This window comes from Phyllopteryx taeniolatus, chromosome 10 (genome assembly GCF_024500385.1).
Source record: "Phyllopteryx taeniolatus isolate TA_2022b chromosome 10, UOR_Ptae_1.2, whole genome shotgun sequence".
Lineage (NCBI taxonomy): Eukaryota > Metazoa > Chordata > Actinopteri > Syngnathiformes > Syngnathidae > Phyllopteryx > Phyllopteryx taeniolatus.
This window is the reverse complement of record NC_084511.1, coordinates 9,842,292-9,857,374: the sequence shown is the minus strand read 5'-3', so window position 1 is coordinate 9,857,374 and position 15,083 is coordinate 9,842,292. Positions and strand designations below refer to the sequence as shown.

The following is a 15,083-nucleotide window of genomic DNA, read 5'->3' as shown; positions in this document are numbered from 1 at the left end:
TATTGATGCAAATTGCTCTCAAACAAAAATGGAAAACAACTCATAACCCATGCTACCTCATCAGTCAGAGCCAAAGATATGTACTGCCGCCATTATTGCTTCATGGATAACTGTTGTTGTCGCAGTATAACCAAGCTGTATTCAAATGTTGTGAAACAAACAACATGCAGATGTGTATTTGGCCACAAACCAGTTGTGCCAATCCATTCCAGGAGGATGCTGGGCATTCATATTTTGAATATTTTTACATTGGAAAAGGAGACAAACTGCCCACATCACACAACCTTTATTAACTATGCATCCATTTTCTACACCACGTATCCTGTTCTGCCTAATTTACTGCAGATAGTAACCATTTTTAGTGTCGTAGGGGAAGAATTTTGGTAAAAAATATCAATGACTGTCACGAGCCAATGCAACAGCAGTCGTTTGGCTGGCTGATGGCGACCTTCGTGCCGCTGAATGAGACAGCTTCTGTTATCGGTTCAGTTTTAAAAAAAATATATACATATATTTATATATGAATATCAGACCGATCAGTGTGACGTCATTTTCCCCATTATCGGGACGATAGATATCATTTCCGTTTCAATATTTATCTCGCTTCCCTATGCAGAGCTGCCAACCTATAAAAATTCACTTCCAGAACAATGTGTCTAAATTTGTATGAATTTCCATATTTTCAAAAACCAGTCATGAACATTAGCTTGCGACAGTCATAATAACTTTCGTTAAACAATTATGGCTTCAATATCTGTCATTTTAATGTTTTTATTACATCAACATTGGAATGGCAGACACAGTTGCAACCTGAATGAATGAAAATATATGAGATTTCGACGTTCCATCATCAAAAATATGGATTAATTTGCATTTTTCCAATTCTATTTTCGACCCTGGTAACAAAAAAAAACTGTTCAATGTGGAAGCTGGATTTTTTTTTTTTCCCCCAATATCTCGGAACAATTAGTGTTACGGCCGTAACGAGTCAACAGTCAGTGATTTCCGTAACAAAATATGGAAGCTCCGTAACATTTTGCAGCTATGTCTATGTAATTTGAGGGGAAAATGTTTTTTTTACTATAAAAAGACATGCCTTTGTTCTTGACTGTCTGACATGAATTCAGACTAATCTTTTCCTGTTTTAGGTCAATTAGGATTAAAAAATGTTTTCCGTTTTGCTAAATGCCAGAATAGTGACAGAAGGATTTTTTTTAGACAAAGTATATATAACAGACAATACAGTCATGACTGTATATCGTTATCGGGATGTAAGGTTACGCATTTCCGGATATAAAATTCTGTCCATCACATAGCACTACATGGATGCGCAGTGGGCGGCACGGTGACCGACTGGTTAGAGCGTCCGCCTCAGAGTTCTGAGGAACAGGGTTCAATCCCCGGCCCCGCCTGTGTGGAGTTTGCATGTTCTCCCCGTGCCTGCGTAGGTTTTCTCCGGGCACTCCGGTTTCCTCCCACATCCCAAAAACATGCATTAATTGGAGACTCTAAATTGCCCGTAGGTGTGACTGTGAGTGCGAATGGTTGTTTGTTTGTATGTGCCCTACGATTGGTTGGCAACCAGTTCAGGGTGTACCCCGCCTCCTGCCCGATGATAGCTGGGATAGGCTCCAGCACGCCCGCGACCCGAGTGAGGAGAAGCGGCTCAGAAAATGGATGGATGGATGCGCAGTGGGAGATTTGCTTAAGGCTTTAACATTCTTAGTGGCTTTAAGGCTTTAACTTTCTTTTTGTACAAGTACAAAAAAAAAGTTAACTAATGTAATTTAAGAAAACAAATTGTGAATTTACTTTTAACACTGACTAACTGTTTATGTGACGTTAACATGATGATGAACCATTCTGTACTCATGACCCATATTCTTTCCATCCATCAAACCATTTTCTACACCGATAGTCCTCAATAGAGTCATGTTGGGTAACTGGAACCTATACCAGAGTACATATAGACAAACAACTGATCACACTCACACCTATGGACAATTTAGTCTGTTTTGATCACCTAGGAGGAAGCTGGAGTACCTGGAGAAAAACCCCAAGCACGGTGAAAAGGCGCCACACTTGTTATTGTTACAACGTGGATTCGAACCCACATCTCAGGACTGTGAGGCAGACATGGTATCTACTACATTACTATTCCATCTGACGGTTTGTATTTGTATTAAAATAATAATAATAATAATTATTATTATTATTATTATTTTATTAAAAATGTAGTCTTTTTTTAGGTGATCCAAAAATTCTGGCAAACAGGACAATGACTCTCAAAATATATTTTGTTTGTGCAAAAACATACTATGAATCAGTCATTGTTTCTTGCAAGGTCTTTCAAGTATTACCAAGAAACCGTTTTTTTAAGTATATGCATGTCTCGACATACAAGTGCAGTAAGTTCAATAAAAAGCACATTATGCTTTCAAATGATCTACAGTCTTTCTCAAGTATTGGTTGCCGTGTTCGTTGGTCACTGCGGCATCATACAGTATGTGGGTCACAATCACTGCTGAATGTGAATGTATGTATGTTCTGAATCAATAAGTAGCCTCTTTTTATACGTCTGACTCAGGAAAGCACAGCACATTTGTAACAATAACCAAGCCAAAATCCCTCACTGCTATTTCATGAATTACAAAGAACTTGCATATATTTTTTTTGTCCCACGAGAACATTCTTCTTTTATGAATAACAAACTGGATTCATTCTGCCAATTAGCATCACAATGATATCATATTAGATCATGGGAATTTAAAAGATCCGTAATTTAGCGACTGGCCTGATTTATGTGAATAAAGTGTATATAGTAACTAGATCAAAGATGTCCGTCTGGCACTTAAAGAATGCAGTATTGTTCATCACTGAACATGCAGAACTACTTTGTTTGTGGAGATAAACACAAGTTTGGAATGGGCATAATAATCAATTAATTGATCGAGTCTTGATGTAAATTAGTCAAAATGGAGTATACCACTTAGCTTGGTTGATTCAGCTTGTTTTCTGTGTTAAGAACACCAACATGAAGAAAGCTATGGAAAATTGAGAAACACTGAAGCTGTGAACAATACATCCGCGCAGAATTATTAATACTAGACCACCATGGAAACAGGAATTACGAACATTCAGAGATAAATTATCTCATCCTAGCAAAAAATCTATTTGATTGATTGTTTATTTTATTTTGCTTGTCGAGCAGGCATTATTCTGCACAGCACAATGCTGGCATTGAAACAGGAGTTCAGAACATTTGGAGAGAACTATGCTATCCCATTACATTTATTCCCCCAAAAAATTGGTAATTTTACCTGTAATGAATGAAAGCCTATGCTGCTCAGCATGACATGGGCGGAGAAACAGCAGGTCATAACATTCAGGGCATAACATTATATCAAGCCAAAAAAATAAATCAAAATGTAGCAATTTATTGATTGTTAATTTTTTTTCCAATGGGAGATCAAGGATTATTCCGCTCAGTACTACACTGGCATGAAAACAGGACTTCAGAACATTCACATGGAAAACTTATACCATATCTAGGGTGGGGTATCGTCAAGGCTTTAAAGATACTGCTAATGTTAACCATACTGCTAATCAGTCTGGGACTTCAACGGTATTCTTATCAGTACTTTATTTTATTTTTATTGTTTTTACAAAAAACTAAAACAAATATCAGAATTAACACATAATAGTGATTTGTTAATAATAGTGATTTGTTCAAGACATTTATTTTTCTAAATAAAATTGCCTTGCAACTACATCATATAAATTAATAAAAACAGTGATTTACAGAAAAAATGAAAAAGAAATGTCTTGAACACATCACAATTATAGAAAATGTTAAAAGTTCAGCCTCTATCATCACTAATGACAAATTTAATCCTTACGAAATATGTTTGGAGTAGGGATGTCAAATGCTAGTAAATGCTCCTGAGTATGCTATGCTACAAACTGGATAATCATAATTTCAGCGCTGGCAATCATGTTATTTTGCTGATCGTGTGGGTTCGAGGCACTGCTGGATAAAAGTGCTGGAGCAGACCCTGTAATGTTTTATTAGAGTGCTTATATAGGACATTTAATGTCCATTCCGATATAATCCAATACTCATTTTGTGCCGCTATCAGACCGTTACCCGATATCAAATATCGGATCGGGACACCACTAGATTGTACTGCAAACAATTGATTAAATTCAAGGAATGATTGATAAAGACAGATACTCAACAGCTTTACACAGACTGACCTGAAATGAATATAAAATCGGCAGCCTTCACCAGGAGAGGAAAGAAAACTGACAGGCAACTAATTAAACCTGACCGGTGAAGGCAAACAGCAGAGAAAGTGTATAGCATAAAAGCGAGAAGAAAGCTAGAGGCTACAAGAGAGTGAGCCGAGCAGAATAGAAGAAAGGAGGAGGAGAAGGAAGAGGAGGAAAGGCCAGGCATCAAACTGAGTGCTCATTATCGCCACCATATTGTGCTGCATAAGAGTAATGGGAGAGGACACAGTCATCTGGCAACAAAAAAGGCCCTTTAAAGCCTCATTCATTTTTTCTTTTTTTTCTGTCACAGTGTCTGAGACCTGGCGTGAGTTTTGGCCATTGGTAGCACATGTACAAATGTGCTTATTACGCATTTGTTCTCTTACTGTTCGTACAATAAAGAATAAAACAAATACAATAATATCCATCCATCCATTTTCTACCGCTTATCCGAGGTCGGGTTCCGGGGGCAGTAGCTTTAGCAGGGACGCCCAGACTTCCCTCTCCCCAGCCACTTCATCCAGCTCTTCCGGGGAGATCCCGAGGAGTTCCCAGGCCAGCCGAAGGATGTAGTCTCTCCAGCGTGTCCTGGGTCGTTCCCGGGATCTCCTCCCGGTGGGACGTGCCCGGAACACCTCACCAGGGAGGCGTCCGAATCAGATGCCACAGCCACGTCATCTGGCTCCTCTCGATGTGGAGGAGCAGCGGCTCTACTCTAAGATCCTCCCGGATGACCGAGCTTCCCACCCTATCTCTAAGGGAGAGCCCGGACACCCTGCAGAGGAAACTCATTTCGGCCGCTTGTATCAGGGATCTTGTTCTTTCAGTCACGACCCACAGCTCGTGACCATAGGTGAGGGAAGGAACTTAGATCGACCGGTAAATCGAGAGCTTCGCCTTTCGGCTTAGCTCCTTCTTTACCACGACGGATCGATACAAAGTCCGCATCACTGCAGACGCTGCACCGATCCGCCTGTCGATCTCCCGTTCCATTCTTCCCTCACTCGTGAACAAGACCCCAAGATACTTGAACTCCTCCACTTGGGGCAGGATCTCATCCCCGACCCGGAGAGGGCACGCCACCCTTTTCCGACTGAGGACCATGGTCTCAGATTTGGAGGTGCTGATTCTCATCCCAGCCGCTTCACACTTGGCTGCGAACCTCTCCAGTGAGAGTTGGAGGTCACGGCTTGTGAAGCCAACAGAACCACATCATCTGCAAAAAGCAGAGATGCAATACTGAGGCCACCAAACCGGACCCCCTCTACGCCTCAGCTACGCCTAGAAATTCTGTCCATAAAAGTTATAAACAGAATCGGTGACAAAGGGCAGCCTTGGCGGAGTCCAACCCTCACCGGAAACGAGTCCGACTTACTGCCGTATATGCGGACCAAACTCTGACTCCGGTCATACAGGGACCGAACAGCCCATACTCCCGAAGCACCCCCCACAGCACCCCCGAGGGACACGGTCGAACGCCTTCTCCAAGTCCACAAAACACCTGTAGACTGATTGGGCGAAGTTCCATGCACCCTCGAGTACCCTGCCAAGGGTGTAGAGCTGGTCCACTGTTCCACGGCCAGGACGAAAACCACACTGCTCCTCCTGAATCTGAGATTCTCTCCAGTACCCCTGAATAGACCTTACCAGGGAGGCTGAGGAGTGTGATCCCCCTGTAGTTGGAACACACCCTACGGTCCCATTTATGAAAAAGGGGGACCACCACCCCAGTAATAATAAATAAGTAAATATTTTAAGTGCCCCTGCGGTTGTGTCTATTTTTAATACTAGAGGGAGCATTACATTACACGCTAACTAGCGATGGTAGGGTATATTAAAAAAAGCTAACATCGATATGTTGCCTTGTGTTGGCGATGGTAGACGTGCTGTTGCGGTACATATTGCACTTTATCTGCCTTGTTAAGTGTGACATGTTCTCAAACTTTAGATATTCTCTGTGTTTTATGGTTCTCTTTCCTCCTGGCTCGCTGCCATTGCGCCAATTTATTTCTCCACGGAGTGGTGCGTGTGACTACAGGGACATTAGTCCGTATGGAAAAATTATCCCTACAAAGCCTCGAGGCAGAGATTTTGCTTCAACCCTTTTTTTGTAATCAAATTATTCAATTTATTTGATTATTCAATGCAGCCCCTAAAATTGTGCTATAATTCTTTATCCATTATGTATTTTTATCAAAGACTATCAGAGACATTTTATCTCAACACAATCCAAATAAAGAAAAACTCCAAAAACCTGGGGAATGCATACTTTTCATTGGACAGAAGCGATGGAAATGTTTGGTAACAACAGCTTTAAACCAGAGCAGCACTATGTGTTTCACCTCAGCATCCCCACTATGTCAACAGAGCCCATTGCCCATGAAAAACGTTCCGTTTTCATGCAGAACTAACCCTGAACAAACATGCACCCTGGCCTCTTACTTGTGACTCTGCTCGCTCTGTAGTCTTTGTACATGCCTGGGCCACAGTTGTCTTGCTTGATTTCAGCTTCTTTGGCCTGTTTCTGAAAGAAAACAAACTTCTGATGAGCCACCGTTTGTTCAGTTCATAGAAACACAAACAGATAAAGAAAAAATATATTCTCGTACATCACAACTTTGCAATGCAGTGTGTTCACTCTGCAGTCATCCAAGGACTCTCGAGTGTCACAATAAAAGGGTTTTGTCTTGAATAGAAACAGAAAACAAAAAGAGGATGTAATTCCTCAACTCCTCCATGAGGCACGACCCTCCGAGGGTCCCATTTACGGCGCTATTTGTACTCCAACTGGGATCAGTGAAAGGAAAAGACAAAAAATGCTGGCACAAGAATACTGTGATGCATTTTATTCCACCAAGAGGGTCCCCGTTCTCCGGCTATGATAATCTGCATCAGTCATATCATGCCAACAGAGCGCTCGGGCTGTTAAGAAGGTCATGCTGATCCCTGAACCTCATCCAACTATGCTCGTAATGGCCCCAGCGCTAGTACCACAATGATTTGGAGCTTCTTTGAGTTTCTGAAAAGTTTCAGATGATCCCCGAAGACACTGTAACTTGAAACTGCTTTATTTCTTCACCAAAAGTGTATTTTTAATATCCCACTGGATGGAAAATTTGAGTTATGTACACTTTGTTACCAAGTTCTTAAAGGGCCCATCTAATCTTGTGAACATTGGCATTTTTTCCATAGTTATGGAATTATAAATGTCTGCAGAACGCCCCCCCCAAATTTTTTTTTATAGGCTTTACACGATCAGGATTTTTGGGGCCGATCACAGAGTTTTAAAAAAACGATAACAGATCACTGATCCGATCACAAGATGGCGCAAAGTGTCTATTTAAATGACATTTACATTATAGACTTGTGTACTGTATACTGAGTACCTTCAAAACTATTCTGTTGTCAGGTTATGTATTCAGTGTAATCAGTGATTACGTGTTGTCTGTCTCAGACATGTTGTGTGTCCCACACCGCCGACATGTTTTTTATTAAAAATAACTGGCGGTCAGATATTTACAGTACTACGTCAAAAGACACGCGACAAGGCTCAAAATAACCTAGATTTTGGATTTAAATATTCTGTACACGATGGCAAAGCAGAGTAAATGTCTTTTGACGTCATTGATTTTATAGAGCACTTTTAAATGGTACTTAAAGATGCTTTACAAATAATAAAACACTAAGATAATAAAATAATAATATAAAAACAAAATAAAAACAGGAATAAAACATGACAGATTCACAAATGGCGGCACGGTGGACGACTGGTTAGAGCGTCAGCCTCACAGTTCTGAGGACCTGGGTTCAATCCCCGGCCCCGCCTGTGTGGAGTTTGCATGTTCTCCCCGTGTCTGCGTGGGTTTTCTCCGGGCACTCCGGTTTCCTCCCACATCCCAAAAAAACATGCATGAATTGGAGACTCTAAATTGCCCGTAGGCATGACTGTGAGTGCGAATGGTTGTTTGTTCCTATGTGCCCTGCGATTGGCTGGCAACCAGTTCAGGGTGTACCCCGCCTCCTGCCCGATGACAGCTGGGATAGGCTCCAGCATGCCCGCGACCCTAGTGAGGAGAAGTGGCTCAGAAAATGGATGGATGGAGATTCACAAATTAAAAGCAATTTGGAAGAGGTGGGGTTTTTAATTGAGATTTGAAGGTGGAGAGATCTTAGCTGTCACGTAAGGGTTTTAGGAGCAGATTCCAGGGGGTGGGGAGATGGATCTGTCCCCCCAGGTTTGATGCCTGGTCCAGTGACGTGGAGAAAGGAAGTTGTTGTCAGAGGAGCAGCGGGTACTCGAGGGGGGGTGTTGATACAGAAGGTCTGAAAGGTAGGAGTGGGCCTGTTAATGGAGGTTGTTGTGAGTGAGTAGAAGGACTTTGAACTGGATGTGTTGTGGAATGGGGAACCAGTGGAGTTTCTGGAGGACAGCGGTGATGTGGTCACAGGAGCGGTTGTGAGTGAGCGAGGGGGCAGCTGAGCTCTGGATTTATGGAAGCTTATTGAGAAGATTCTTGGATGAGCACCGTCTTAATACAAAGATAATGTGGGTTGAGAGTTAAAATGATAGCTTTTTATTGAATCTTTGTTTCACACTTTTATAAGCTAATTTCTATCCTGTTTTCAAAGGGCTTATATCATTGGGAAGAAAAAACGAACTTAAATGATTTTAACAAATGGCTGCAATATAACAAAGTGAAAAATTTAAGGGGGTCTGAATACTTTCCGTACCCACTGTGTGTATGTGTATACACACACACACACACATATACATAATAATTTTACTCATCTCAAAATAAAATCATTTTACACTAGAGATTATGTGAGTCCCGGGATGCACTTTCTGTAGCCACTGTAAATCACTGAGCAAAACTGTGCCTTGACAAGCAAGCACCCTGAATGAAGTCGTGTTATAGTCGCACACATACTCTACTTATCGCCACGGTATAAACTGGCCACAAATTTGACGGTAGTCATAATTAATACAAACCTTAACCCTCTGGAGGGCTGACGTTATGTGAGTAAATGTCATTAACATTAAACTCACTGATTTGCGCGAGATTCATCTTGGTTCTTCCACTGCACTGTTTGTCTTGCTTGAGAAAGGTCGCGTCACCGGGGTTTGCCTTTCTGGTCGGTCTGCAATGATCCAACACTTTCATAATTTTGTCTGTTTTCTCGCATTTGTTTTCTTTGACGTCACCATCTTTTACTTCTTCTTTTGTTGTTGTTTTTTGGCTTGCAAACTACCGGATAGTTGCCATTTATTTCACGCTCCTTGAATCAAACAAGCATACTCTGGTTCTGCGTCACCTTCACCTTCGCTCACGATGACAGTAACCATATTGTGCTTCACAATTTAACTATTTCATGCCATTACCAGGCAGCTACTGTATATACCAATATTATGAAACTGGGAGGGCTGGCAGTGAAGGAGTTAAATCAGGGGATCCCGAGGCAGGAAAAAAATCCTCAAGCACTTTTTCTACTCGAAATACTCAAAACATTCGGTACTCGTTGCAGCCCTAATAGAAAGCCAGGGGCCCAGGTTTACAAAATAATTTTCAAGAGCCAAACAGAATTTGCAGATGGTGGTCAGGTGATGTGTGGTTTAGTTTGGCACTCACACGTGAAAACAAATACATAAGAGTTGAGAATCAAGAAACACTCCATAAGATGTTAAAATATACAGGAAGGAATATATACAGTATAGCAGAGTTAAGAGGCATTTGTAGTTGATAAAATTGATAAAATATGAGCCATCATGGCGGGTCAGCGTAAAAACACAGGGGACCTGGCCAGCGGCGGGTCGAAAAAATGTCTATGGATCAACCAATTTACAGTAGATTACATTTGTCAGAAGCATAGAAAAATATGTAATCCAGACTACCATTTTGATTTTACTCACCTCAACATTTTTAAGGCGGTTTGTCAACCACAACTTCAGGACCTGTTGTCCGAGAATTGCAGCACGTGTATTGAGAAATTTCAAAGTAGTGATTAAAACTAGGACGTGTTCTACCTCATCAGTAAAGATGTATAGTGGTAAGGTGAATAACACATGGTTTTAGCATGTTTAATAATTTAAAGTTGAAGGATTTTAAAGTGGCCCTTGCTTCCTTCGATTTTTCCATATGTGACCCTCAGAGAAAAAAGTTTGGACACCCTGCTGGTCTAAGAAGGCCGACCTACACAAGTTCAGTTACTGTATGAGAAGTTGAGCTACATCCACACAAACTGATCAAGCACATTTAGTTAAAGACTCATCCTTACGTACCAATATATGTGATTCACAGGAAGAACAAACGTGAACAAGCTTCACAAAATGATTTAAGATGATTGTTTGGTCTGTCGTCTTCTCCTGCATGTACGATTGTTATTGATGGCTGTTCAAGTTTAACAGGTAAATCAGTAGGCAGAATAGTAACTATAACTTTTACCACCTCAGAAAAGTCATGAGATATAATGTTTCTCTTATAATTACACAGTTAATTTTGTTTGTATATATATATATATATATATATATATATGATATATATTGTATGTATATATGCCATGTATATGTGCGTGTATTTGCCCAAAAATTTGAGTTCATTATTCATATTGGTGAATGGAATGTGACCAGAGCCCTTCCTCTGTTCTTCGAGGCTTGTCAGAATCAAGCAGTCCCTATAGTGATGGAGAAGTATGCTAGCCCCAATAGGCACATTCATCTATCTGTTTCCACAGCGGGAACCACAAAACTCCAGAAACAGTATGATGAATCATAGCAACTTCACAAGAAATCAATGTGACTTAAGAGGCAGCTCTCTTCTATACCTTTTCTTTAAAGTAGGACTCCCTTAGCCTACATATCTCTGTGATAAAGGACCTTATCTCCCACACGGGGAAAAGAAAAGCGCACTTGCGGTTCAAGCTCAACCATACAGTACTGTATTCTGCATATGGATGCATGACAAATAGGTTGCTCTGAATCATATTTCTTCTCATGCAGTCAAACGCTGACTGATCGGGATGTGATTATACATTTGTACAGTTTGTGCATAACCTTTGTGTACTGAAGAAATAGGCTTGGAGGCATCAGCTTGAAGAAGCATGTTTTTTCCATCACTGTGTCTATAATCACAATTTCCACCACAGCTTTTACTTCAGGAATCTGCAAATTTAGTACAGTACAGTAAAACAGTCCAGTTCAGTCCAGGAGTATTTGGACAGTGCAAAATGTTTTATGTTTTTAACTTAATGTACCACCACACTAGATTTAAAGTTAAATGACCAAGATGTGACTCACGCATAGATCTTCTTTGTTACCTTTCGGCTTGTCCCGTTAGGGATCACTACAGGACGTCATCCTTTCCCATGTAAGCCTATCGTCGACATCCTCCTCTCTAATGGCAATGACTCGTTTTACCTCACTACATCTATCAACTTTCTCTCAGGTCTTCCTCTTGCTCTCTTGCCTGGCAACTTCATACTCATCATCCTTCTACCAATATACTCACAATCTTTCCTCGGGACGTGCCCATACCATCTAAGTCTGCGCTCTCTAACTTTGTCTCCAAAACATCTATCCTTGGCTGTCTCTATGGCTGGGGGATTATACTGTATGATCGCGATGAGTGACTGCGATGAATTTCAGGTTGATGAGCTGTGAGCATATTTACTCGATCAAACATGGTGGAAACATGCGTGACATCAGCCTATCAGTCATCCTTTTCCTGCTCCACTTTAATTTGCAAGTTTTAGAAGTAAACAGAAAGCAAAAGTAATAAGTAAACATCATGACTGAACATGAATTAGCCATGACTTGGATCTTTTCCTGCAAAGATGAGGCTATTTTGACATGAGAAGTTACGCAACGTCAGTCGTGTGGCGATATCTACAAAGCGACGTGACGGAAAATTAAGACAATGTATTTTGGCGCCCTCAAAAACGGGGAGCACAATAAACTTGTTTAAAGGTCCCCCTCCATCAGAATCCATTTTTTTCTACTGTTTTATGCAAGGCTTAAATCAAGCGGTCTCGCATTGCAGTATGCGAGTTAAAATTAGCATTTTCTCCCTCAAAAAACACATTGAAAAGCAACACTTCATTTTAGTTTGACCAAACTGAACACTTCCGAAACTTGTAGTAGTCCAAAGAATATTTGTCTTATTCCTAGTCAGCTGGTCTAAACTCATAAATGTACAGCCATGAAGCTAATGTCTTAATATGTCACAAAATATGAAAATACTATCTGCTTCACTGAAGATGCAAAGGCTGTTAATACTTTTCTAAATTAATGCCATTATATTTGATGCACAATGTGAATTTAAGAAATAAAAACTGTTGATTATATAAAAAAGGAAACCTATTAGTCGTACGTTATAAAGTAAAAGGTCTTGTTTTCTCTTTTGTATTCATAATTGCTCTTTAACCAAGCAAAAATATTGTTTATCCTATTACTTAATTGTGCAATAGAATTTTCAGGAGGATACTCGAGTATTAAAATATTTTTTAGCTGCAGCCCTACATTCAACTCCTCCGTTATATTGTTGTATTTTTATTGTTTAATAAAACCCTTGGTTCGGGTCCCTGTGAGATTCACCTGCAAAAAACTTCCACAAAATTAGAAAGTTGCTCCGCAAATAAAGAAAACATTAGCAAAACTGCTCCTCAAAGAAAAAAATTTCGAGCTTTGTTTATGGATAATATAGGTCAAAATGAGTCTGTGACATGGTTTAGGGTTGATTTCTTTGCGGTTTGTCATTTGAATGCAAAAGCCTTTGAACACCAAAACCCCTTGCAACAGGATTTGAAATCACAGACAGTGTGTCATAGTTTTCGTAAACATATATTATACCTGCCCACCTGGTGACTGTTTCCCGCCAACTCAACTCAGCTGAACTAGCTTTTTATTCCAGTGTATTTACTGATGGGCAAATGCCATATTTTTGTGAAACTTCTTTAACAAAAGTTGAAGGTGTACAACTTAAAAAAATTTACTTCATTTTTATTTATTTATTTTTAAACCTGTCCTGTTCAGCTGCATGGCCTTGCAGAATGGTGGATCTGTATGCTTTTGTTCTGGAACAGTTTTGCTGTGCAATAGGGGAGTTTGAAATACTCCCTCTGCTTATTTTTTTATTTTCTAAATTATTCTGATGTTTATTGAAAATGCACCCGGACAGAAAATAGTTTTAGGGGACAGACAGAGGGACAGAGTGGACAAGGGGACGAGGGGTGAAAACCACACCAGAACAATAGTGAGACATCCATCCATCCATCCATTTTCTGAGCCGCTTCTCCTCACTAGGGTCGCGGGCGTGCTGGAGCCTATCCCAGCTGTCATCGGGCAGGAGGCGGGGTACACCCTGAACTGGTTGCCAGCCAATCGCAGGGCACATAGGAACAAACAACCATTCGCACTCACAGTCATGCCTACGGGCAATTTAGAGTCTCCAATTCATGCATGTTTTTTGGGATGTGGGAGGAAACCGGAGTGCCCGGAGAAAACCCACGCAGGCACGGGGAGAACATGCAAACTCCACACAGGCGGGGACGGGGATTGAACCCCGCACCTCAGAACTGTGAGGCTGACGCTCTAACCAGTCGGCCACCGTGCCGCCCAATAGTGAGACAGTCTAGATATTTGAACACAGTAACATTACAACAGTTATTTGTAGATTGGGGGGTGGGGTGGGGTGGGAGGGTGCAATAACTAACATCCATGGGGGTGCAATAACTAACCAAGAGAAGCAGATAAGAGAGGACAGAAAAGGGAAGGACAGGATGTGGGAAAATGAGCAAGGCAGTGCTACTGTCGAGTGGTGCGGTGGGATTCTTTTTTAGTGTCTAAACATCTGTAAGAACCTGTGAGTTGATATGTTAGTATAACCTGTGTTGTTATAAGTGATCCCAGCACACGTAATTAAAGTCTATAGTGTTTCTATCGAACGTATTAGTGAATGAACACCACATCACATGCACGTTAGTCAACTAGTGTACGGAGTTGCTTAGCCGGCACATCGAGGAAGGGTGAGCATCCCCAGAGGCCAAACCCGCAGATCCAGAAGGATAGCGTTAAAGTGCATGCAAGTGACCCTATGATGTGCACAGGGGTCTAAAATGACAAGAGATGATTTGGTCACATTAAATTGGATTTACATTACACTTTACATTTCTGTATGACATTCTTTCCCAGGCAAACAGAATCAAGCTTCGAGGTTCACCATTTTCATGGAAGGAACTTTTCTTAAAAGTTATCCATTTGCTTATTACGTTTGGCAGAGGTGTTTTCTAATGTTATATACTCTCTGACAAGGTTTTGCCATTGTCTAATGTTGACAGTTTATTTATTTTTCCAGTTTAATACTATTGTTTTTTTTCGCGACAGAATTGGTTGAGCATATTTATTCGGAAAATCTATAACTTTTAAATCACCCAGCAGAAAATTATTAGGAGAAATCGGAATTCTACAGTTCAAAACTGAGGAAAGTTTCTGTGTAACTAGTGACCAGAAGCGCTGTACAAGTGTACAATGTCAAAGAGTATACAAATAAGTGCCTGGAGCATTTTCAGTTAAATGAGTGCATATATTGCGTAACGTAAAGTTTTATTTTAAATCCAGTCAGGTGGTATGGCAAGGCAAAATCAAACAAACTCGTCCAAATGGGTCTATATCGTAAGTGTATACTCATACATTAACAGTAGAGTGCATCTGTGTTGTGGTGCATGAAGCCAAAAGCTAAAAGTAGTAGCAGTCATATGCCTACTTGGCGCATTTCTTCAAGATTAGGTCATAGGATTGTTTGTCACAAATGTCCACG

At 40.7% G+C, this 15,083-nt stretch overlaps 1 protein-coding gene across 3 annotated transcripts in view; it reads right to left on the bottom strand.

The window, feature by feature from the left end:
- The window catches only part of enox2 (ecto-NOX disulfide-thiol exchanger 2), a 290,823-nt gene that overhangs the window by 230,987 nt on the left and 44,753 nt on the right, over window positions 1-15,083 (bottom strand). For all 3 annotated transcript variants that reach the window (XM_061786742.1, XM_061786746.1, XM_061786743.1), the window contains one exon: window positions 6,718-6,799. In XM_061786742.1, the coding sequence (XP_061642726.1) occupies window positions 6,718-6,799 (82 nt within the window). The remainder of the gene's footprint in view (window positions 1-6,717; window positions 6,800-15,083) is intronic.